Here is a 25,475-nt window from a genome sequence, read left to right on the forward strand (position 1 = left end):
GTTGCAAAGCAGCTGCCCAGTTCCTCAGAAGCTGCCAGCTCAGCCCAGATTGCTATGGTCTGCTTTGGAAATGTCAAGCCCATGGGATGCTTACCAGAATTAGGGCATTCAGAGGCCTTCTGGAAACTACTTTCATAGATAACCTGGCATTGGTGGTAGCAAACCTGGGAACTCAGAGCCAATAGCACCTTGGTATATGTCCCTGGGCAGACTGGAACCTTAAGGAATTGTCACACTGAATCCTTCGGGATTGTCTTCAAGTCTTCAATCCGTGTTCATTGATCTGGCACATGCTTATTGAGCCCCTGTTATATGTCTGACCTCACCACTGGGCCAATAAGTAATAGCGTGATAAATGAAAGAAAGATTGAAGTTGCCAATGATTCTGTCTTACTAGGATCCACAATCAACACCCTTGGTACCAGCAGTCAAGAAATCAAAAGAAGCCTTTCTATGAAGATGGTGCCGAAAGCGAAGAAGGAAGCCCCTGACTCTCCCCAAACTGAAGCCAAAGCAAAGGCATTGAAGGCCAAGAAGGCCGTCACGAAGGGCATCCACAGTCAAAAAAGAAAAAAAGAAGATACGCACGTCACCCACCTTCCGGCGGCCTAAGACGCTGAGACTCCGAAGGCAGCGTAAATACCTCCAGAAGAGTGTCCCCAGGAGAAACAAGCGTGATCACTATGCCATCATCAAGTTTCCCCTGACCACTGAGTCAGCCATGAAGAAGATAGAAGACAACAGCACACTTGTGTTCATTGTGAATGTCAAGGCCAACAAGCACCAAATTAAGCAAGCTGTAAAGAAGCTCGATGACATTGATGTGGCCAAGGTCAACACTTTGATTAGACCTGATGGAGAGAAGAAGGTCTATGTTCGACTTACTCCTGACTATGATGCGTTGGGTGTTGCCAACAAAATTGGGATCATCCAGCTGGCTAATTTTAAATACAAATTTTTCTTACCATAAAAAAGAAAAAAGGAAGAAAGAAATCAAAAGAAGTATTGCAATGGGAAAGTTGGCTTTCAAGAACCTCTCCAAATTACTGAGAAGCAATGATGTCAGCTTGAAGACTAAGGTGCACCTGATTTTGGCCATGATCTTTTCAATAATTTGCTGTGCATCTGATGTTTGGACAGTGAATATTGATGCAGAAGAAGAATGGATAGTTTTGAGTTACGATGTTGGAGAGGAGTACTGAATATCCCATGGACTGGCCAAAGAACAAACAGGTATGTCTTAGAGTAGATACAGCCAGAGTGGTCCTTAAAAACAAGGATTTGGAAACTTTGCCTCACATACTTTGAACATGTTAGAAGAGGCTGTTCCTTGGAAAAGGACATCATGCTTGGAAACATGAAGAGATGGTGTAAGAGTGAAAGATCCTTGACGAGACGGACTGACACAGTGACTGCAGCAATGGTCCAACTGTGTCAGGGATTGTGAGGATGACACAGGATAGGACAGGGCCCAGATCTGTTGTTCATAGGATTGCGATGGGTCACGATGGGCCCGCCGACATCTAGCATCAACAACACCCTGCCAGCACTTCCTACAGAAGAACTCACCCAAATCCAAACCCACTGCCATGGAGTTGATTCTGACTCCCAAGCACCCTCTGTTGGATTTCCGGGGCTGTAAGTAGTTTGGAGAAGAGATTGTCATCTTTCTCGTGTCTAGTAGCTGGTGCACTCAAATCATGAAGCTTTCTGGGTCCATTCCAAAGCACAGTGCTCCACGCCACCAGAGAAGCTGCTAAGTAAGACAAGGAGGCCCAGGAAAGAATCTAAAGAGGTGATGTTTATTTAAATAAAGGCCTGAAGGAATTGAGAAACCAAATCACGTGGCCAGCTGAGGCAAGGATGTAACGGGCAGAGGAAACAGCGAGAACAAATGAACCGTGGCAAGAATGTGCTTAATGAGAGGGAATGTCAGGGAGGGTGGGCTGGACATTGGGGTTACATTTCAGGGTGGACAGTTATCAGAGAGAGAGAGAAAGAGAGAGAGAGAGTGTGTGTGTGTGTGTGTGTGTGTGTGTGTATGTGTGTGTGTGTGTGCGTGCGCGCTTTCTCCCTCTCTCATGGTCACTGAGTAAAAATCGACTCATAGCTGATTCGCCAGTGGGTTTCCAAAGACTGTAAATTTCATGGAATGAGACTGCCCATCTTTCTCCCACAGAGCAGCTGATGGATTTGAACCACCTGCGTTTAGGTTGGCAGCACACTCCTTACCCACTAAGCCACCAGAGCTCCAATACCTTTGGGTGTTGTTTTCGTTGTTATGTTGAGTCAAGTATGACTCATAGTGACATTCAGGAAAACAAACCTGAACCCTGTCCTATCCTGTGCCGTCCTCGTGATCTCTGACATATCCCAGTCCATTGCAGCCATCACTTGTTACTCCATCTCGTTGAGGGTCTTCTTCTCTTTTGTGGACCCTCTACCTTTCCAAGCGCGATGCCCTCCCCAAGGAACGGCCTCTCCCGCAACACGCCTGAAGTGTATGTGAGACGAAGCTTTGCCACCCTGGCTTCCAAGGAGTACTCTGGCTTCACCTTCTCTAAGATGTGTCTGTTCTTTTTTTTTAATTTTCATTTATTTATTTATTGAGACAAGGTTTTTAAAGAGCTTAGAACATGAATGGACATAGTAAGTGTGCCCTATTTAAGCTCTTTTTAAAAGAAAATATCTTTTTTAAGAAAATGTGTCTCTTTCCATTTTTTTGGCCTCAGAGGACATGTTGTGCCAGGTTTGCCTTTGACTGAAAACTAGTTGTAGGTGTATCTGTTCTTTTGACAGTCCATACAATATTCAGCACTTTTCTCCAACAGCACAGTGCAAGGGCATCAATTCTTCTGTCATCCTTATTCATCGTCCAGTTCTCAGATGTAAAGCAAGTGATCAAAAAGACCATGGCCTGCGTCAGGTGCACCTTAGTCTTCAAATTGACATCTTTGCTTCTCAGTTCTTTAGAGAGGTCCCTGACAGCAGACTTGCGCATTGCAACACACGTCTTTTGATTTCTTTACTGTTTGTGCTAACGGCCTAAAGACTGTGATTTTTCTTATACACACACACCCCCACACGCACGCGCACGTGCACACACACACACACACACACACACACACACACACACACGCTTCTATATTGTCATCATCAGGACTAAGAAGGGAGAAAAACACAGATGATTAAATGATTTAGCTGTGCAAATAAAATAACACCGGTGAGCACATTATGCAAATTTATTTAATTAACATAACAAATGAGGTGAAACCATCAGTGCCAAAGAGCTTCTTGCTCTGGGGGTTCCTACCACACCCCAAATGTCAGAATCCTGGAAAGGAAGGGGAGAGGGTGGAAAGGAGGTCAAAGGAGGGAGTGGGGTCTCCAAGTGCCAGGGCTTGTGGGGAAATGACCTTCTTTTTTATTGTATCCCTAATGTCTCCTCAGTTCACCCACCCTCCACCCCAGCACAGTCGGTAGCTGGAGTGGTTATTGCTGTATTTTACTGAAGAGGAAAACTGTGGGTGAGACAGGACATAGATTAGAACCCAGATATCCTGGGCTTTCAGCTGAATTTTTTCTCCTATCTGTCGGGTAGGTTTGAGCTTCTGGGAGAGGTACATACATCCTTATGCCTTGAAGGCAGAAACCAGCAAACACTCTCCGTAAAGAGCCAAGTAGCAAGTAAGTATTTTCGGCTTTACCAGCCACACTCAGCTCTCCTTTGGAGTGCGGACAGCAGCCACAGGCAAGACTTAAATGAAAAGGCAGGCCTGTGTCTCAGGAAAACTTTATTAGATAACACAATGGGCCAGCCCACAGGTCATGTTTGCTGGTTACTCTGAAAGATCTGATTTAGTCCGCGGTTCTCCTGCAACAAGGCCCTTTGCTAACAAATGCGGGAGGAGTGGGAGGGGCGATGGGGTGGGGCAAGGCACTTGTCCCTTGAAACTGTTTTCAGCTGGGCAGCAAGAGAGATTCTGGGTGAGATTCAGTGTCAAGAACAAACCACCTCAAAATTCTTTACTTTGTGGGACATGTGTGTGTGTGTATATCCATCTATCTATACAATGGTCCTCTGCACTGGTATCAGGTGGGTCCTGATTCACAATGACCCTCTATCAGGTTCCTGAGGCTAGAAATCTTTATGGGGAAGGACACCGTGCATCTTTCTCCTTTAGAAAAGTTTGTGGGTTTGAACTGTTCACCTTTTAGTCAGCAGTGTGATATGTCATGCACTACCCCAGCGCTGGTGCTTTCTCTGTCTCTATCACCATGTAGTTCAATAGATAGATTCAGATAGAGAGATAAAGATAGATAGATATAGATCAATGGATGATAGATGATAGATAGATAGATAGATAGATAGATAGATAGATAGATAGATAGACAGATGATAGATAGATGTTGTTAGGTGCTGTTGAGTCAAGTACGACTCACAGCAATCCTATGGACAACTGACCCCAGACCTGCCCTGTCCTGTGCTATCCTCATCCTCTCTGAGACACCAGAGCTCATTGTGTCATAGCGTCAGTCTGTCTCATTGAGAGTCTTCCTCTCCTTGCCAATCCTCCATCATTCCAAGCATGATGTCCTTTTCCAAGGATCAGCCTCGCCTAGCTACATGTCCAAAGCATGAAAGACAAGCCTCATCATCCTTGCCTCCAAGGAGCACTGTGGCCACACACTTTCCAGGACACATCTGTTTGTTCTTTGGGCAGTCCATGGAATATTCAGCACTCTTCTCCATCACTACAACTCAAAAGCATCAGTTCTTCTTCTGGCATCATTAATTGGCAGCTCTCTGAGGTGTAGCAGTTGATTGAGAAGATATAGACATATGTACATATATATGTTGTTTCTATGTACTATCAAGTTGGAATTGACTTAGAGCTGACCCTCCAGCAGGTTTTCAGAGGCAGTAAATTACACAGAAGGTTATTGCCCATCTTCCTTCTAGTAGCTGGTGGATTCGAACCACTTGACTTTGAATGGGTAGCCCAGTTCCTTACCACTAGACCACCAAAGCTCCCTGTACTCATATGTATTTAACTGTGTGTGTGTGTGTGTGTGTGTGTGTGTGTGTGTGTGCACGTGTGTGTGACTGGAATTCAATTTGGAAGTCGTCTGCAGCAGCTGGATTCTACGGAGGCTTGTTTGCTGGTTCTGGTGAGGATTAGGGTGGACTGTTGACTCGTTAATGGGGGTGAGATGATGTGATTTGGCCTCCTATTTAAAAATGCATTCGGGCCTGTGGTTCTTGGTCCTGGTTTTAATTGTTTTTGGTCAAACATTCTTCTAAGTGATATAGCACTGGTCTGTCCATTTGCTGTACAGAGGTAACTCGTGGTTGCTGTGATACTAAACACTGTGACACTGATGCGTCAAATGTGTTACCCACTGTGGACAGTGTTTGATGGAGCATCCAAATTAAAACAAACTTGGAAGCAGGAGTGGCATCCACTTCTGAAATGGTTTGCCTCTGGAAACTCTGTGAACGTGGAGAAACAACGTAAGTTACACAAGTGTTCAGGTCTTTTGTTTATACTGTTGCTATGAGTAGTCATCTACAACTCGATGGCACTTAAAAACAACAAATGTGTATATATATATATAATCAACTACAACTTATAGCCACTCTAAGAACAACAGATCTGAACCCTGTCCTATCCTGTTCCATCTTCATCCTTTCTCACATAGTTGAGCCCATCATAGAAGTCACTGTGTCAATCCATTTGGTTGAGGGTATTATATATAAATCTTTGATGATCTTACCTTTTGTGGGCCAGGAACTTGGACATGACATAATTAAAGACAGTTTGTCTTGATCCATGATATCAGCTGGGAAGACATGAAGGTTAACTCAATGACCAGGGGCTGGAATCTTGATTTGCAGATTTGGCATTAAAGGTGGATGCCAGCTGGGATCTTAGCTGAGTTACAGGCAACGGCACCTGCACGTGGCCCCTCCCTGTGAGCTCTCTGTGTGAACGAGCTTGGGCTTCCTAACAATGTGGTGGCTGGCTTCCAAATGAGCCAAGTGGCATGCGTTTTCAGAGCTCAGCTTTGGAAGCCACTTTCACCATACTCTTATTGGTCAAAGCAGTCACAAAGTCCACCCAAGTTCAAGGAACGAGAGAATCCCACTTCTTAACAGGAAAAGTGTCAAGGCCATGATTATAGGACTGTGTGGAATGGGAGATGTTGTGGCTATTGTTGGGAAATAGAAGCTGGCAGACACATAGTGTGAGGGCTTCTAAGTAGGGTCTGGGCTAGAAAGGTGCTTCACTGGCTCCAGGCAGCTTCACTCTGCCACTGGGGTCCCAGACTGCTCAGGCCTCCCCCCATCTGGCCCCCACAGATGCAGTATGGCTTCCTCTAGCAGATCCAGGCTGTCCTTCTTCCTGGCTCCCCTTCCAGAGTTAATCTTGGGTCTGTTCCTACAGTGGGAACATATTAACAATCAAGACTTTTAAGTCTTTTCCTTATAAACAATGGAGGAAACAAAAGCAAACGCTCCCGCCCACGCATTTGCCCTGGTGACCCCACCATCTGCAGGAGGGCTGGCCCAGAGATGGGGAAGTGTTGGGAACAAGCCATGTGCAAGACGCCTCCCCAGGACAGAGGATGGGAGTGGATGGTGGGAGGGAGGAGTCTTAGCCTGCACTCAATCTTAGGAAGCCCAAGCTAAGGCAGCTGGTTGAAAGAGGGCACCCAAAAGCTGGCACCCAAGACCACGTGGCTGCCAGAGGTTTCCAAGTGCAAGGAGTCATCAAGATCAAGTTATAGAGACCAGCCCCTCCATTAGATTACGCAGGCTCCCCAGCCCTGGTGCCTTCCAGGCTTCCACCTCCCCCACCATCTGGTCCTTTTACTAGTACTGGGAAGGGGGCAGGAGGAGGAACCTGGGCCTCAGAGAGGAATTGCGGTTTGCCTGGCATTTTCCAGTGAGCCAATGGCCGAACTGAGACTTGAACCTAGATCTGAGAGATTTAATTCTTGATAATATATCATCTCCGTTCACGAGAACTCTGTGTGCTTGCCTCTCTTAACCCAACAGCATCCTTGAAGTGTAGAGGCTCTTGAAGTTAACCTCATTGCACCAGGAAGGTCATGGGGCTGTCCCAGAGAAGAGTCAGGGAAATGGAAAAGCCAGCTGACCTGAGCAGGGCACTCAAGCTGACAGGCTCATTTGTGGAGAGGGAGGTGGCCTGCATTGGCTCCTCTGGGGGGTACTGGGATATTCCCAGCCTACGCTCAGGCAACTTAGAGCCTCCTGGTATGATTATGTCAACAGGAGTTTTGGGGGTGTGTGTGTGTAAAAGCATGTGAGTCCTATAGCAGCCCATTCTGACCCAAGAACCCTGGTAGATAAGAGCCAGGATCACTGTCCGCATTTAACAGAGGGGCAAATTGAGGCCAGAGAAGAAGCCAGGCCATCTCTCTTTCTTGAGGAATTGAGGGTGGGAACTGAAGCTGCAGCTGGGCCCGATTGACCTCTAACATGCTGCTTTATCCCCAAAACAGGCAGGGTGCGTGGGAATGATGGAGGAGTGGGGGCGGGCTAACCGCTGCCTCTGCAGACTCCAGCTGCACAGACTCCCCATGACTCATCCCCCATCTCTGACCCTGGGGCTGCCCTGTCTTAGCCTCCTTCACCCCAGCCCTGAACCTCACCCATGAGGGGCACAGCCCCACCCTTCTTCCCCTGCCCAGTACATGGGTATCTGACCCTTTAGTAATGTGCACCAGATGGGGAGGGTGTTCACATAATTTACATCCACACTGAGACACTCTGAGGAGTAAAATAGGGCTGTTAGTAATTATTCAAGGACTGGAGGCTTTAATCAGGACTGTTTAAGACCAGCAGGTCATCAAGACCATATCTGGGGAAAAGCTCAAAGCCTTGTTGTTGTTATATAGCATCAAGCCAGAAATGACTCATAGCTGACCCCTCATCTGGTTTTCCTAGCTGTAATTCACGGGAGGAGATCATCCATTTTTCTATCACGGAGGAGCCGGTGTACTTGAAACATGTGCCTTTGAGTTGGCAGCTCACCTCCCTACCCACTAGACTACCAGAGCTCCCTCAACGTCTCAGAAGCACTAAGGATAGATCACAGGTACCAACCACAGGTGTCAGGCAGAGGAGCTCTGGGACAGGCCTTGTTCCAAGAGCTCCTAGAGTCATGGGTACCATGAGAGAGGTTTACATCTACCTACAGAGATGGAGAGTATGCAGCTGAAATCAGACCACCAGATGTGCGCCCTGGGTCTACCACTTATCAGCCGAGTAAGCGCAGGAATGTTCCTTCACCTCTCCGCTCCTCAGTTTTCCCATCCATTGAGCCACGGGACTGAGGTAAGACTGAAATGAGAAGCAAATTGTCCACATCAGTGCTGGCACAGAACAAACGGCTCAGTAGATGAGAGGCTATTTTTAGTTTTTAATTCATGTTATTGATACTAATGATGCCAAATATTGAGGGGGCTCAGACCGTGAGGCGTCAGATAGAACCCTGCTCTCAGGATATGAGCAGTCCCATGAGAATGAAGGCCAAGCTAAGGGCATTCACACTGGGGCATAACGGGGATCTGGGAGGTTCAGTGATGGAGGAGGGCTCTTCTGACTTGGGTAGAGGTGTCAGGGTGGGCTTCCTGGAGGAGATGGACTTAAGTCAAGGTTCTTGTTGAGGACTAAGGCCCATAGAAGATCTAAATTCTAAAGAGTTTATGATGCCTTCTTTTCTAGTTGTTGTTGTTGTTACGTGCCATTGAGTCGTTTGCGACTCATAGCGACCCTATGTACAACAGCTCTGTCCTGTGCCAATCACACTGTCTCCGACACTCCCATCCTGATTATCCCAGTCACTGAATCAATCCACCTCATAGAGGGCCTTCCCCTCCTGCGCTGTCCCTCCACCCTCCCAAGCATGATGTCCTTCTCCAAGGACCGGTCTCTCCTCACAACATGTCCAAAGTATGTTAGACGGAGCCTCAGAATACTTTTAAAAAAATCCAATGAAGCTCTAGTTTTTATCTTCATGACAGTTTTGATTCTTTTTTTGAAATTAAAATGTAAAATTCATTTCTTTAAAAAGCTCCTTTTTAGGTCTTTGCTTTCATGCTTTATCTTACTATTGTGTGATCTAGATTGCTGGAAAAAGAAGTCACTAGAACTTCCTCAAGTAGGAAAGGAGAATGGCCAAGGAGACAAGAGCGGATGAGTGGTGAGTGGTGGCGGGCAGGACAGCCTGATCTGGGGGGCTGTGGACCCCTGTCTGGGTCTTCTGGAGTCTGGCTCTGAGCTTGTCATTTTTAGTGCCCCCTCATCACACACTAGTTTCTGTTTTCTGTGGCCATAACGTCCCTCTACTCTTGAATCTGTGCATCTCCAGTCTGCCTTGCATCTGATTCCCAAGTCCAGATCCCAGGGTCTGATGGGCTTATTTGGGTGACATCTTTTATGGACTCAGTCTACGACCGTGGGCAGGATCATACCATATAATTGAAGAACCAATGTAGGGAGGGGGCGGGGTGCGTGGATGATGCAGACAGCTCACACACTGGACTCTTGACCTAAAGATTGGAGGGTCAGCCACCCAAAGGCACCTCAGGAGAAAGTCTGGCAATCTACTTCTGAAAAATCAGCCACCAGGAACCTGTATGGAGCACAGATCTCTCTGATACACACGAGGTGGAGTAGACTTGGCAGCGGCTGGGCTTTCGTTTGTTTTAATGGCAGGGACATCCCTACAGCTGTGAAATATCTTGATGTGCAGAGAAGGGATATGGCCATTTTTTAGAGGAAGACACAGGGTGGGGAGGTTTGAGGCAGGAAACAAGGCAAACGTGTTCAGAGAATACCCAAGGACTCATATAAGCCCTCCCGGGGCTGCTTGAAGGGCAGTATCTGGTTAACCTATGACTCTGGACCCCTGATGTCACAGATGCAGCCCAGATAGGGTATCCCATGTAACTGCAGCAGAACCACTGCTCAAATCCCGTTTCCTTCTCCCAGCCAGGACTTGGAGGTGTAGGAGGGAGTGAGGTTAGAGGAACAGGGAGGATGAAATCAAGAAATAACAGGCTTCACAGGAGCAGTAATGACATCTTAACTTGAAAATTGCAAGGAGACAGGACTGTGGAGGTGTATGCAAATTTCATGCAGATGAGATGCAAACAAGCCTGCCTGTTCCTGCCTGGTGCACCTGGATGTGGCTCAGCAACAAATCCTAACGGTATGCGTGGCTACGTGATTGATTATCAAGGCCAGCTGGGATGACAACTGGACTCCACTCCAGGGAGCTGAGGAGAAGCGAGACTTCATTTCTCAGCAGCCCTGAGCCCTTCTGATGGGAGATCCCAAGGCATGAACCTGTCTAGTCCAGAGAAGGCAAGTTTGGGCATACTTGCTACTTCTCTCCATGGCAGCACCCTCTGCAGACATTGTTAATCAATTATAGACTTCTTTCTCACTGAACCAACAAGGTGCTATAGGCAGCCCATACTAATCTATCATGATTATCATTCACTTATTCATTCATTCATTCATCTAACAAATTTTACCAAATTTCTTGCCTGCACCAGGGATGTGCTGAACAGGACGGACTCAGTTCCTGCTGTCATAAAGTGTATGGTTTAGGAAGACATAGGAATATAAAAAAATTATCACAAAATAGCAAATGAAATCAGGGAAAGGAAGAAGTTCATGATTTTTATGAAAGGAAATGATTATGACCCTCTCAGAGTAGCCAAGCCTCTGTTGTTTCCAAAGGAGAAGGAAGGCTTAGCTCACTGAAAAGGCCATGGGTGCGTCAGTGGTAGACCTCTCACCTCACATGCAGGTGACCCAGGTTCAATTCCCAGCCAACACATTCTCTGTGCAGCTACCACCTGTTATCGGTGAAGACTTGTCTGCTTCTATGACGCTATAGTTTCAGCAAAGCTTCCAGGCTAGGATGAACTAGGAAGAAAGGCCTGGCAATCTACTTCCAAAATTCATCCAGTGAAAATCCTTTAGACCACAATAGTCAGTTCCCCAATGGGGATGTGGGGATGACATAGGTTTGACAGGGTTTGGTTTTGTTCAAGCAAAGGGCCACCATGCATTGGGATAGGAATGGACAACTCTAGGACAATTAATGACAAGAAGCTAGATGAAAGTGTTGGGAAGGACATTCTCTGAGATCAGTAAGAACTTACTGCAAGCAGTGTTGATGGCCTTACCCCCTGTGACCACGTGGTTGTCAGAATCCTGGCCAGACTCCACGTGTGAGGCTTCTAAGAGCTCACACTGTCACAGGTCTCTTGTAAGGTCGCCCTCAGCCCACAACTTTGTGCAGCAAACTTTTCCAGAGTCTGGAGCACCTCGGGTATATAATCTGTCCTTCCAACTCCCATTGGTTTCTCCTGAGACCACCTCCTCAATGAACCATCTGCACCTGAATCCCCGCCACCAGGTCTACCTCTGGGGAACCCGACCTCAGAAAGAGCTTGACAAGCGGAGGAACAAGATGTCCCCTTACAGTCAGGGCTGCTGTAACCTGAGAATCTGGAAGCAGAGGACTCACCTTGGGCCACAGTGGGTGGGGGACCACTGACAGCTTGTCATACTCTGATGGTTGGCATCTCACTGTGACACTGGAAGTAAGCCATTCCTATTTTAAATAACAGCTGGGTCTGCCATGGTGGATAGGTTCTAGTAGAGATTCTAGACTCTTTCAGACTAGGAAGAAATGCTTGGTAATCTCTTGTCCAAAATCAGTCAGTTAAAATTCAGTGAATCCCAACAGAAAGCTGTCTGCTCTAATGCTACAAGGTGAGTCACCTAGGTCGGAAGGCACTCAGAACCGCTGTGCCTCCAACACACAGCATCGTGCGGATGGGGCAGGGCGGCACAGTGCTTTGACCAATTTGGCCTGGGGGTGCCATGATTTGAAGCCACCTCAATGGCAGCCAACACTGACAAGTGGCGGGCAGAGGCCTGACCGAGCGTGATGCGGAAGATGGCAGTGAGGGTCGGGTTTTCGTGGAGCTCGGGGGCGTCCTGTCAGTGGAGAGTAGGGACTAATGATACCTTACATGTGGACACAGGTCCTTCTGTAGGAGACAGACGAAGGGGGTCTGAGGGGCTACAGGAAGACCACTGAGGTCACTGTTAGAGTTGTCCTGGGATGAATGTGGGGAAGACGATGGGAGAGATAAATGGAGAATCAGAGAGAGATTACGGGGTGGATTTGAGAGCTGAGGGGAGTCCAGAGACAGCATCCTGGTGACCTGGCTGAGTGGCTGGATGGACAGTCACCTCCACAGAGAGGGCAGCAGCAAAGGGGATGCAGGCCAGGACTTCCCCACTTGCATGAGGCAACGCTCATTTGTCTGTTTCAGTCATGCCTGTTTCACAGATGAGGAAAGTGAGGCCTGAGGAAGTGCAGAGGTTCACTCAAGGCCACTCAAGGCCCTCCATCACTCCCCAGGCAGAAGGGTCCAGGACCCCAGGAGTCCTGTCGCCCAGGCAAAACACTGGCTCTGCAGGAGACCTGCTGGCTTCAGCCTCAGAGGCCAATTTCTCAGCCAGGAGGGTGGGGTGTTGAGCCAGACAGGTCTGTCCTGGGCTGGAAGCCAGCTCACAGCCCCCAGAGAACAGAACATGTCTGTTTTATGAGGGCACATTGTGCCCTGGCTGCGCCAGCTCTCCTGCTGGGCCTGGACTGGTGACTGGAAGGTACCACCTCAGAGAGAATGATGGAATGGAGGTTCACGACCTTTCGGGACCTAGCATTGTCAGACCTCCATCCAGAGCCCAAGGACCCTGCTTCTCAACCCCCTTGTCGTCTATGACCTTGAGCACATCCCTGCCGCAGGCTTCCTCTCGTCTGTGAAGTGAGGATGTTAGAGCACAGCTTCAGAGCCCCTCCGTGTTGTAGGGGGTAACAGATAAGGGCCTAGGTGGGTAAGGAAGTGCTTTGCAGACTGTAAGTGTTTAAATGTCTTTTTGGGCTTGGTCCTACCTTAGCTCCAAGTCAATACCCAGTCAACTTTCAAGGTTTTGCCTCCTTCACAAGACGGCGACTGCTGTGGAGAGGAAAATGGTGTGGGGTGGAGCTCAGGAGTCCACTATCCTCACCCAGTAGGCTTATAAACCCATTGGGCAGATGGGAAAACTGAGGTCCAACTATCTTTTTGGAGTATCCAAAAAGTGAAGGCCAGGCTGTCTAAATCCAGAGGTGAAAAGTATCTTTTTTCATTTAAAGATTGGGCAGATGGGGTAAATGGAGGGCTCTGGAGGGGAAGCAACCTAACTCAGGGACTCAGCAAAGGGCACCAGTGACTGTTGAGACCCTTGACTCCAGGGTATGCAACAACCCCCCCACTCCTTGTCAGCAATCCCCTAGGCTTGAAGACAGAGTTTCTGTCACAGTGGGAGGCTCACAGCAATGCCACTGACCAACTTTGGGTGCCTGGTGAACCTCATCTTCTTACCATCCAAACAAATGGGAAAAACCCCACAGGGGGACATTGGAGCCTCCACCTCCAGAACTCCACAGTATGACATATGTCACCCGACTCCTCAGTGGGCAGGTTTTGACAAATCCAAAAAATCATGGCCGTCTGCTCCGATTCAGATGAGCACCGTTCAAAGCCCCACCGAGGAGCTCTGCTCTGCCCTACTGGCTCCTGCGAGTCAGAATCGAGTGGATGGTGATGGCCTTTGGCTTCTACATTTCGGTTTTGTGGCCTTTTGTTGCACTCCAGAAAATATATGACGACATTTGGTAATTCCATCTCAGACAAGAGTCTCATAACGAAAGTGTACAGGATACTCCTGGGCCTCCACAAGAAAAACATTGATAACCCAATTACAAAATGGGCAAAAGACATGGAAAGCATTTTCAAAGAGGTAGATATTCGAATGGCAAACAGACACATGAAGAGATGCTCCAAATCACTGACAAATCAAAACCACAATGAAGTACCATCTCACTCCAGTAACAGTGGCAAAGTTTAACAGAGCAGCAAGTAATAGATGTTAGAGAGGATGTTGTAAAAGAAGAACTCATATATTGTTGGTGGAAGTGTAAAATGGTACAACCACTCCGGAAGGCAGCTTAACGCTTCCTCAAAAAGCTGAACATAGAAATTCCATATGACCCAGTTATCCCCCTACTTGGAATGTACCCTGAGAAAATGAGAACTGAGGCACAGAGACTTGTACACCCATGTTCATAGCAGCATTATTCACCACTGCAAGAACATGGAAACAGCCCAGATGATTGAGAAATTATGGCACATTCACAATGGAATACTATGCAGCACACAGGAGCAATAATTTTCTAAATTATTACCTAACTAGGGAGGGACTGGACAGCGTTATACTGAGTGATGTAACTCAGTCCCACAAGGACAAATATTGTATAAAACCATTATTGTAGAATGAGCATAAGGATCCAAGATGGGGGTGGGGGTGGGGTGGAAGCTGAGGGATAAGAATGTGCATGGGATTGGGGTTATTAATCATGGAGTTGTACAATTTGATAGGTGGGGGTGGTGAGGGAAATTGGAAGAATCTGTTCTGGAAAACAAGGTATTCGAATTTTGTAAATGAACTGTTGTTAAGTGCCGTCGAGTTGTAGATGACTCATAGCGACCCTATGAATGAAAGACCTGAACACTTGTATAACTCTCATCGTTTCTCCAAGTTTATAGAGTTTCCAGAGGCAAACTTTCAGAAGTGGATGTCATTCCTGCTTCCAAGCTTGTTTTAATAAACTAGTAAATAAACTAATATGAAAGAGGGGGAGAGAGAGAGAGAGAGACAGAGAGAGACAGAGAGAGAGGAGAGAGAGAAAGAGAGAGAGAGAGAGAGAAGACTCTTAAAAGCAAGAGAGAAACTACCTGGGAATCAACAAGTGGCTTCTGAAGATATTTGTCAGGTGAACTTGGGGCCGAAGATGACACCCTTGACTGAGCACTGTCCCAGGCACTTTCCTAAGAGTCTGCCACATACTAATTAATGTAATACTTACAACGAGCCATTGGAGGTCTCATCAGCCTCAACAGGCAAGGAAACCGAGGCACAGTTTTGAGCCCAGCAGGAAGCTGGCCCCTTAACTGCGGGTCCCATGTGATCAGTACTCTGCTGCCACACTGTCCCTTATGCTTGGAGGCACTCAGATGGAAGTGCTGGCCAGCAGTCCCCAGGCCTCCAGATACAGCCCAGGGCACAGCCAGAACAGGCTCGCATATCTGCAGCCCACTTGCTCAGCCAGCTCCTGTTTGAAGGCCCCCTTTGAGATCTGGCAACTGCTGGCTTCAGGCTTTCTTCTCAACCACACAGTGTGGTGGTCCAGGGTTTGAGCTGTGTGTGGAGTCCTTGAGGGAGCTCTGGTGGCATAATCTGTAGGGAGTTTCACTGCTAGCACAAAGGCCTTATCTCCCTGGTGGGTCTAATCCAGCAGTAGCTCTCTACCTTGAGGGCCACGTCAAGCCAAACCAGGGCCCAGGGCACACGATAATGGCCGGACTCAGCAGACAGCAGAGGGGACAAAGCCCACTGTCACTGCAGGCCCGGCAAGCATCAAGTCCTCAGGCTGACACTGCGGTGTGGCACCAGGGGAAGTGATGAACCTCCCTGAATCTCAGTTTCCGCCTCAGTAAATGGAGTGGCATTAGTAGTGCTCACAGTGGCTTCATAGACCTACTGTGAAAACCACTAGGCCTTCTTGTTGTTGCGTGCCATCAAGTCAGAACCAAACCCTCCAGCAGGTTTTAGAGGTTAATCTCATGGGAGGAGATTGTCCATCCTTCTCCTGAGGAGCAGCGGGTGGATTCGAACCATGTGCCTTAGGGACTGCAGCACAACAACTTTTTACCACTGAGCCACCAGAGCTGCCACAGTCTTGTAAAGCCTCATAAAGGGCTTCTCACAGGGCTAGGCACAGTGAAACCCCCACTCTAAGCCCACTGTCATTGAACCTATTCTGCTCACAGCAGCAGCACTCCATCCGTTTTCTGAATCTGTAAGTCTTTTTGAACAAAGACTTCCCACTTTCTTCTAAGAATCATCTGGTGTATTCAAACCATAAATCTTTTAGTTAGCAACCTAATATGTTATAGACTATACCAGCAGGGCTCCAGGTGCAAAGAAAAGGCAAAATAAATGCTAGCTAGTTATAGTATTATTATTATCAGCCATTAGATCATTTTTATTATGCTTCATATCTGTGCTCCCATCTCCCCAGGGCTGCTATAAGCAGACATATAGTTGGGAATGTAGTTCTTTCTAGAAACAGAGGGACAGATATACAAGGTCACCTTGGAAGCCCCTCACCCCCTCCTCAGTCTCCTTCCTTCTCAACAGTAGCTGAGATCTCTCAGAAGTCAGTTTCCTTACTTGCACCCCAGATTCCCTGGCTCCTTGCCTCTGGCCCCTACTGGCTGGATGCAGTTGCCATGGCAACAGCATCTTAAGTGCCTTTGGCCCCCTTCTGAGCAGGCAGGCATGGATAGAGATGGCTGATCAAATACCTCCTGTGTTCTTAGGCGGGTCTGAGCAGAGGAGTGAGACATGGGGAAATGGCTGGCTCAGGGATGGGTCTCAGCTCCCAGATGTTTCTCACTGGTACCCCACTTTCTGAGTTGCATGAGGAAACACCTAACAATTTGTTGCCAATCAGCTTCTGCCAGCAACCCAACTCCCCCCCAAGCCACCTTGCCATCAGCTCTCCTCAGAGTTCTAAGACAAGCGGGGCCATATGCACCTGGGCAACTCTTGAGTTTTAGAAGATTCCAGAAAGCTTTTTCATTCTTGAGGTTGGTGTGGCCCTCTCTTTGCTGAGGGAGGCCTTGTCTCAAATTCTGCTTCCTCTGGGACCCCAAGACAATAAGCCACTCCCAAATCTCTCCATCCCGTTGATGCAGTGGGAAGGCAAACATGTCCCTCTTGCCGAGGAAAAGTGGATATTTTCCTGTCCTCCAGGTAGGTGCTAGGCCTATTAAGAGACCTCTGGAAGGGTCTGTAACCGCTTCATCATTCTGTAGTTGGACCTGGAGTGATGAGACAACCACAAGCTTTATTGCACCTGGTCCTGACCCCAGGGGCACTTCTAAGACAGTGCTGGCTAGGGGTTTCTGAAGCTGGGATCAGGTCCACTGTTCAGATCCCTCATTCTCATCCTCCCGCTCGGACCAAGCATATAATCAGAGCTCAGCAGCCACGTCAAGACACTGGCCATGTCTCCCCAGCATCCTCTGAGGCTAGGTCCCCACAACTCCTGGGGACTCGTAGCTACAGGGATGCAGGGGGGCTTGTCTGGGGCGAGTCTTCCAGAGACGTCTGGGAGTCTGTTCCCTCTGAGGAGAAGCTGCCCCCCGGTGGGTGGGAGACCTGGCTGGGAGGATTCAGCCATGGCTGCCTGGGGTGTTGGTGCCGGAAGGGGCTGGCAGCCGAGGGGTCGAGGGCCAGGTCCAGGGGTTCACGGGAGCCTTTGCTGTCATCAGCCTGCACAGCCTGGCCAGCTTCCTGGGGCTGAGGGCCTGGCTGGGAATATCTGCTCTGTCCCCTTGCGGTGGCCCGAGAAGCCCAAGGAGATCTGGGGAGACGGTCCACATTCAGAAAGTCCTGCAGAGGCGGAGCCCACCTTCCCTTGGAAGAGAAGTCTCCATTCAGACCCGGGGCCTTGACAGCTGCCCCTCCCAGTTCTGGCTGTGCCAAGTGGGCAGTGGGAGCTGCCTGGCACGGACAGTGGGCCAACGCCTTCTGCAGGAGGGCCTGGATGTCCTGGTGCCGGCCTCGGGCCTCCTCCCACAGGTCCTGGCCCAGGCCGGTCCAGCGTAAGGAGGCCACCTGCAGCCCCATGGCAGTGAGCTTCTCCGCTGGGAACTCCGAGGCCAGTCGCTGCACATAGCGGTGGAGGCGTCGCTGGTCCCCCGGGCTCGCCCCAGGTGTCTTGCCCAGCCTGAGCTGGGCCATCAGGTCCTGACAGTCCATGTGGAACCAGGTCATCTGGGGATGAGAGAGAGGCAGAAGACTCAGGCAAGAGGGCAAGGATGTGCTTCTCTGAGCAGAGGGGCAAAAGCATGAAAATGAATTATTATCTCATTGAGGTGGTAACAAGTGACCAATTAATGCTAGGATCGTCTTTAGCTGACCCTCCAGCAAGTTTTCAGAGACTGTGAGTCACATGGAAGGAGATTGTCCATCTTTCTTCCCTGGAGCAACTAGTGGATTTGAACTACCTACCTTTGTGTTAGCAGTGCAACTCCTTACCCATGGATCACCAGAGCTCCTTGGATTTTCTTTTGTGGCCCTAATTTGCTCTGATATTGATAATGAGAACAGTAGTTTCCCTCCTTCCCTGGGCTAGATATACAGTCTCCAACACCCATAGAATCATCCAGAACCTTCTAATAGACCTATGGGCCCCAGGAAGGACTTATCCCTCTCTGGGACTCAGTTTCTCCTTCTGTCAAATGAGTAGTGGAATGCCTTCTGTCAAATGAGTAGTGGAATGAGAGCTGAAAATCTGGAATGTGGGCCTGAGCTGTGAGGGGAGTAGTGGGTGTCTGTCTTGCTTAAGGAGAACTGTGCACAAGGCGGGGCGCATCTTCTGTAGCAGCAGCCTATTTTACAGAGGAGGAAACTGAGGCTCAGAGAGGTGAAGCAACTTGCCCAAGGTCACACAGCAAGTCAAGGCTGAGCTGGTGCTTGAAGACAGATCACCTGGCCTTTGAGGTGGTGTCTTCCAAGCACCTCCTGGTGTCTGAGGATTTGGCCCAGGGTAAGGATATGAGCCCCCAACACACACCTGGCCCCATTTTGCAATTCTTCCTGTCCCCGCTTCACCCACAAAAAAAAGCCTGCAGGCTGCAAAGGACGCCAAGCGCGTCCCAGCCGCTCGTGAAAAACATAATCTCTCTCTCCATTAATTTAGGGCCCGACAGCGAGCTGTTAGGCTGCGGGGATCGGAGAACCATTTTCTCCGAGGAGGACCATCTTTCCGCGGATTAAGGGAACTTGTCTTTAGATAAATGGCTTCATATTCGCGGAAGCACACGGAGCTCATGGCCGGGAAAGGGCTCCATAAATCTCCGTTAGCGGCACAATCGTGTTATGATTATTTAGTGCCAAGGCTCCAGCACGCTCCCCACCCGGGCTCAGCCAGCCCCGGGCTGGGCAGGCCTGTCTGTGTGGGACCTTCTGGAAGCTGCCGCCAGGGATGGGTGGATCCTCGGAAATTCTTCTGCCCAACTCCTTGTATGGTTTAATGTTAGGGCCTTAGAGGAGATCTGCCCAGGTGCCTGCTGTTGGCAGAGGGGGACTCGTCCTCAGGAATGCTCCCTCCCACTGTTGGATGTGCTAGTTCCAGTCCCCACCCCGCTTCCTCCGTGCCCTCCTCAGCCACCCACAGCCCTCACTGAGCACCCTCTGTGAGCACAGGACACTGGGGACAGAGCCAGAGCAAGTCCAGCCAGGCCCTACCTCAGGGGCTCACCTCAGGGGCAAGGGGCCAAGAGACAGGCAATGAAGCAACAAGATCATTTTTTATCACAATGAGCCCCGTCAAGCCCTAGAAGGGGGCTGCTTTTACAAAGGGCAACTATCACTCTGAGGAGAGGATTTGTAAGCTAAAAGCTGAAGAAAGACAAAAGAAGAGCCGTTAGGGGAAGAGCTGAAGGAACAGCACCCGCGAAGGTCTCAGGGCTGAAACAAGCTTCGTGAATCTAGGTTGGATCAACGGGGAAGAAACTGAGTGCAATTGGGAGTGAAAGAGAAGCTTCTAGATGCTGTTAACCCTTAAGACATTATTATAACTATGTCAGCCTGGAGCCTCGGCACATCTGATCCAGACCATGGTCTTTGCAATTACTTGCTATGCCTCAGAAAGCTGGACGGAAGTAGAATTGATGCCTTTGAGCTGTGGTGCTGGAGAAGGGTATTGAATATACCATGGACTGCCAGGAGAACAAAAAGGTTCATCCTAGAGAGAATGAAACCAGGCTGCTCCTTAGAGGCAAGGACTCTGAGGCTTTGTCTGACATACTTTGGGCATGTTGTAAGGAGTGGCCAGTCCTTGGAGAGGGACGCCAAGCTTGGGAGGGTGGAGGGACAGCGCAAGAGAGGAAGACCCTCGATGAGATGGATTGACTCAATGACTGAGGTAATGGGGATAGGTGTGTCAGAGACAATAAGGTTGGCACAGGATAGAGCAGGGTTCAGAACTGTTGTATGTAGAGTTGCTGTGAGTCGCAAGTGACTCGACAGTACATAACAACAACAACATTAAGTTGTTTCAATAAGTGGGCCTGGAGAAATAGGATTTTCCTATGCAGAGGAATAAAATAATGTATGCTTCACAGCACACACAAAAATGGATTAAAGATCCAAATGTGAAAACTGGAATCATAAAGTTAGAAGAAAAGGCAGGGGTAATGTTACCAGGCCTAGCTTTTAACAGTGGGTTGTCCAATACAGTAGTAACAAAAGCACACATAGCAAAAGACAAAGTAATAAATGGGACTTTATAAAAATTAGGAAGTTTGTGTTCATCAAAAGATTTCACCAAAAAATAGTGGAAAGACAAGCTGTTGACTGAAATAACATCATGTGCCTTTAGGATTGTAGCACAGCCTCCTGCTATCAGAGCTCCCTACAACTACGTTACGGGCCAGCAATTCTACTCCTAGGTACATACGCAAAAGACTTGAAAGCAGAGACTTGAAATAAAAGACTTATATATAACAATGTTCATTGCCGCACTAACCAAAATAAACATGGAATAGCAATGGTGTCTCTCTGGAGACTAAGGTGCGTCTGATACAGGCCATGGTCTTTGCAATTACTTGTTATGCATCAGAGAGTTGGACAGTGACTAAGGAGGATAGAAGGAGAATTGATGCCTTTGAGCTGTGGTGCTGGAGAAGAGTATTGAGAATACCATGGACTGCCAAGAAAACAAACAGATTCATCCTGGAAAGGGTCAAACCAGGCAACTCCTTGGAGGCAAGGATTCTGAGGCTCCATCTAACATACTTTGGACATGTTGTAAGGAGGGACTGGTCCTTGGAGAGGGACATCATGCTTGGTAGGGTGGAGGGACGGTGCAGAAGGCGAAGACCCTCTCTGAGTTGGATTGATTCAGTGACTGGGGTAATCGTGATGGGTGTATCGGAGACGGTGCGATTGGCACAGGACAGAGCAGAGTTTAGGGCTGTTGTACATAGGGTCGCTATGAGTCGCAAGTGACTCAATGGCACATAACACCAACAACAACAACAGATATAACCTAAGTGCCCCTTGATGCACGAATGGATAACCCCAATATATATACAATGGGATACTACTCAGCCAGTACAGAGACACTAAACTTTATTAGTGGTTACCAGGGGCAGGAAAGAGGGAGAATAGAGTGGTGGTTAAAAATATTGGAAAATGGAATTAAGGACAGGGTTGCACAACTGATTATTGTCCTTTTTTGACAACAAGCTGTACCTCTGTAAAACGTTGAACTGGCAAGAGATGTGAGGTAGAGGGATATTTACAACAAGAATGAAAAATGAATAACTACTGAGGCTGTTTACATACTACCTCATACATCATGGACCTGGTTCCTGGTTTGGAGCTTTGGAGTCATCCCACTTAACTTGCCTAGTAACGGTGTTTAATGATCTCATCCTACCTCCTACTTTCTCGTGTGGTGCCTGGGATCTTAAAAGCTCGCAAAGCAACCATCCAAGGTACACTTGGTCTCTGTTTACCTGGAGCAACAAAAGGTAGGAGACTCAGGAACCAGAGGAGAAAACAGACTGTGTAGCTAATTGCCTCTGTGAATAACATTCTCTTTCACCGGGAGACCAGAAGAACTGGGTGGTACCCAGCTACCATTACTGAACATTTTGATATTCTCACAGACTCTAGACTTTCCGGAGCCATGGGGGCTGGATGAAGCCCCAAAAGTAATGCCTAGAACTAATGTTTAAAACTTAAACCAAAATATCCCATTAAGTCTTCTTCAAAACATTCGTTTGCTTGACTATTAAAAATGTCTGACCCCCCCAAAAAAAATGTCTGACCCATGCTCGCTTCGGCAGCACATATACTAAAACTGAAATGATACAGAGAAGATTAGCATGGCCCCTGCGCAAGGATAACACACAAATTCATGAACTGTACAGCTTAAAAAAAAATAATAATGTCTAACCCAAGCCACAGCATTTTGGATTTTTGGTGGTTGGTTTTGTTTTCTTTTAATTGCTTCTTAAGCATGCCAGATAAAGCTGGCCTCTGAATAAGGAAAACGAAGCAGAATCAGTGCTTTGGAACGGTGTGTCTATGGATAGTATTGCATGTGTTATGGGCTGTCAGAAGAACAAGCAGATCTCTCTGGGAGGAAGAATAACAGGATGCTCCTTAGAGGCAAAGATGGTGAAACTTCATCTCATAAACTCTGGGCAAATTGTCAGGAAGGGCCTGTCCTACGAACAAGGCATCATGCTTAGAACGGGAGAGGGTCAGTGTCACGGAAGAAGACCCTGGACGAGGTGGATTGACGCAGTGAGTACGACGTTCTTCAGTGTGACAGAAATCGTGAGGATGACGCAGATACGGCAGAGTTTGTATCACTAGGAGGTGTATTTGAATTACACCTAGCAGCGACATTTGAAAATGTCTACCTTGAGTATTATCTTTCCCCCGCAAAAAGTTATCTGTATAGGATCAAAACGGCAAGAGCAACTCAAAAGGTTAAATTAGAAACTTTAGGAGTTTAGGAGTTTTTACTAATAGAGAAGGAACTACACAGAAAAGGTGGAGCTCTGGTGGCCTAGTGGCAAGAAGCTGCACTGAAATCCCAAAGGCACAAGGTTCGGATCCACCAGCTGCTCAGCGAGAAAAGGATGGGCAGTCTCCTCCTGTGCGATTAACTGTCTCTGAAAATCCACTGGAGGGTCGGCTGTGGGTCGGTTCCAACATGATGATACACAACAACAACACAGCAACAACAACCCAGAAAAGGAGGGCAAGAATAGTTGTACAACCCAAAGAATGTATTCAATGTTACTGAATTGTACATTTCTTAGTTTTGGTCAAAGTTTTGCTGTGCATATCCTTACACAACAGCAAATAAAAGGATTTTAAAAATCAGACTGCAAGCTTAAGAAATGTGATGGACGCTAACTCTGTCAGCCACGGCAGATTAGTACTGTTGTTAATAGTTACTCTACTTTTGTGAAAACAAGTAATCCCTGTGCAATAACTGGGGGTGAGGGAGGAGAAGAATATAACATGTGTACAATGTATAAAGAAGTTGTTGAACAAGAACCTATTTTAAATGTACATTTTCACCAAAAAGATAAGAAAATATTATTTAAAAGCAATAGTGTCATAATTCACACAATGAAATACTACACAGCACACAGGAGCAATGATTTTGTAAATTATTCCCTAACTTGGAAGGGACTGGAGAGCATTATGCCGAGTGAACGAACTCAATCCCACAAGGAGAAATATTGTATAAAACCATTACTGTAAGGCAACCATTGACTTGTTTTCATCAATAAAATTAGTAAGTATTTTGTATAAATTGAGTCATATGCTGTGCATTCTTTTGGGAGGGAGACTGTTCTTGCTTTTTTCACTCCGCATAAACATTTTTAAATTCATCTCCATTGAGTATATCAATGGTTTCTTTCTTACTATTGCTAAATACTATTATATTACTATTGCTAAAATATATTCCAATGTCTATATCTACAAAATTTTGTTAATTTATCTATTGATGGACATATGCATTGTTTCAAGTGTTTGTTGTTGTTGTTGTTTAATGCCGTCGAGTCGTAGACGACTCATAGCGACCCTATGAACGAACAGCCTGAGCACTGTTCGTACATAGAGTTTCCGGAGGCAAGCCATTTTGGAAGTGGATGCCGCTCCTGTTTCAAGTGTTTAGCTATTAAAAATAAAGCTACTTTGAAAAATTGGAAAAAAAACCCCACAAACAAATAAACAAACAAACAAAAAACCCCATTATTGTAGAATGAGTGTAAGGATCCAAGGCGGGGGGAGGGAGGAAGCAGAGGGATGAAGATGTGCAGGGGGAGGGAGGATTAATCATGGGGTTGTACAATTTGATGGGGGGGGGGAGTGAGGAAAATGGGAAGAATCTGTTCCAGAAAATAATGTATTTGAATTCTGTAAATAAACTAGTATTTAAAAAAAATAGTGTCAGTGTTAGGTTCCCTTGAGTCGAGTAAGACTCATAGCGACCCTATAAACAACAGACCTGAACCCTGTCCTGTCCTGTGCTATCCTCCTCATCTCTGAAACACTTGAGCCCACTGCTGCTGTCACTGTGTCAACCCATCTCATTGGGGGTCTTCTCTTTCACTGACCCTCCACCCTTCCAAGCATGATATCCTTTTCCAAGGAAAAGCCTCTCTCCTAGCAATGTGTCCTAGGAATGAGAGATGAAGCTTTGGCATCCTTGCCTCCAAAGAGCACTCCGGTTTGCCTCATTTCCAAGATACATTTATTTGTTCTTTTGGGTCCCAGACCTGAGTCCACCTCTGAAGCACCTTGTGCTTTCTGTGTGCTGAGCCAGCCTGAGGCTGGAGACAGCCTCTTCCCACACAAAGAACCTAATCACATAATCAAATCATCTTCGTTAACCTCATCATCATTTTCATGTCTGACTGGAAATTAAAATCTGGTGCCACTTTCTCATCTCTGGAGATGGTGGCAAGGCATGTACTGTAACACGGACACTTCTGTGTTCTCACCCAGCTTCTCTCTCCACCTCTAGGGTCTCAGGCAAGGTCCTCCTCTCTCTGGGCCTTAGTTTCCTCATCTGTAAAATGGGGCCAGTCAGCCTTGTTGAATGGAATTGCCAGAAGATGACAGATATGGAATACAGGCATACCACAATGAGATGACTATCACAATAAAGGAAGCTGTGTGAAGCTGTGTGACTTTTTTCATTTCCCAGGGCATACAGAAGTTGTGTTTGTACTGTACTGCAATCTATTACAGACTATGAATAGGTTAAGTGCTGGGCTGTTAATGGAAAGGTCAGCAGTTAAAAATCCACCAGCAGGTCCTCGGGAGAAACATGAAGCAGTCTACTCTCTCAAGAGTTAAGATTTACAGCCTCAGACACCCAGAGAATCACCCTGAGGCAGAATCAACTCAAGTGCAGCGGATCCGATTTGAGTTCAGCAGGCTATCAAGTCGGAAGTGTGAGAATTACCAAAAAATGTGCCAAAGAGATGTGAGGGGAGCACATGCTATTGAAAAAATGGTACTGAGACCGGCACAATCAATCAGGAAGGCCCTAGAGAGCTTCAATGTGTAAAAAAGCTCACAACGTCTGGATACTGTTGTTGTTTCCTTCTGTCAAGCTGGAGCCCGCTCCTAGCTGACCCTCCTGCACGTTTTCAGAGGCTATAAATCACATGTGAGATTAGCCATCTTTCTC

At 47.5% G+C, this 25,475-nt stretch overlaps 1 protein-coding gene across 1 annotated transcript in view; it reads right to left on the bottom strand.

Annotated features, from left to right (window-relative positions):
- Positions 1 to 17,293: 17,293 nt before the first annotated feature.
- Positions 17,294 to 25,475, bottom strand: part of KIAA1755 (KIAA1755 ortholog) — a 43,251-nt gene continuing 35,069 nt past the window's right edge. The window contains exon 15 of the mRNA XM_006881710.1: positions 17,294 to 18,010. Coding sequence (XP_006881772.1) covers positions 17,294 to 18,010 — 717 coding nt within the window. The remainder of the gene's footprint in view (positions 18,011 to 25,475) is intronic.

This window comes from Elephantulus edwardii, unplaced genomic scaffold (assembly GCF_000299155.1).
Source record: "Elephantulus edwardii isolate Elephantulus edwardi_28Jun2011 unplaced genomic scaffold, EleEdw1.0 scaffold00015, whole genome shotgun sequence".
Classification (NCBI taxonomy): Eukaryota; Metazoa; Chordata; class Mammalia; order Macroscelidea; family Macroscelididae; genus Elephantulus; species Elephantulus edwardii.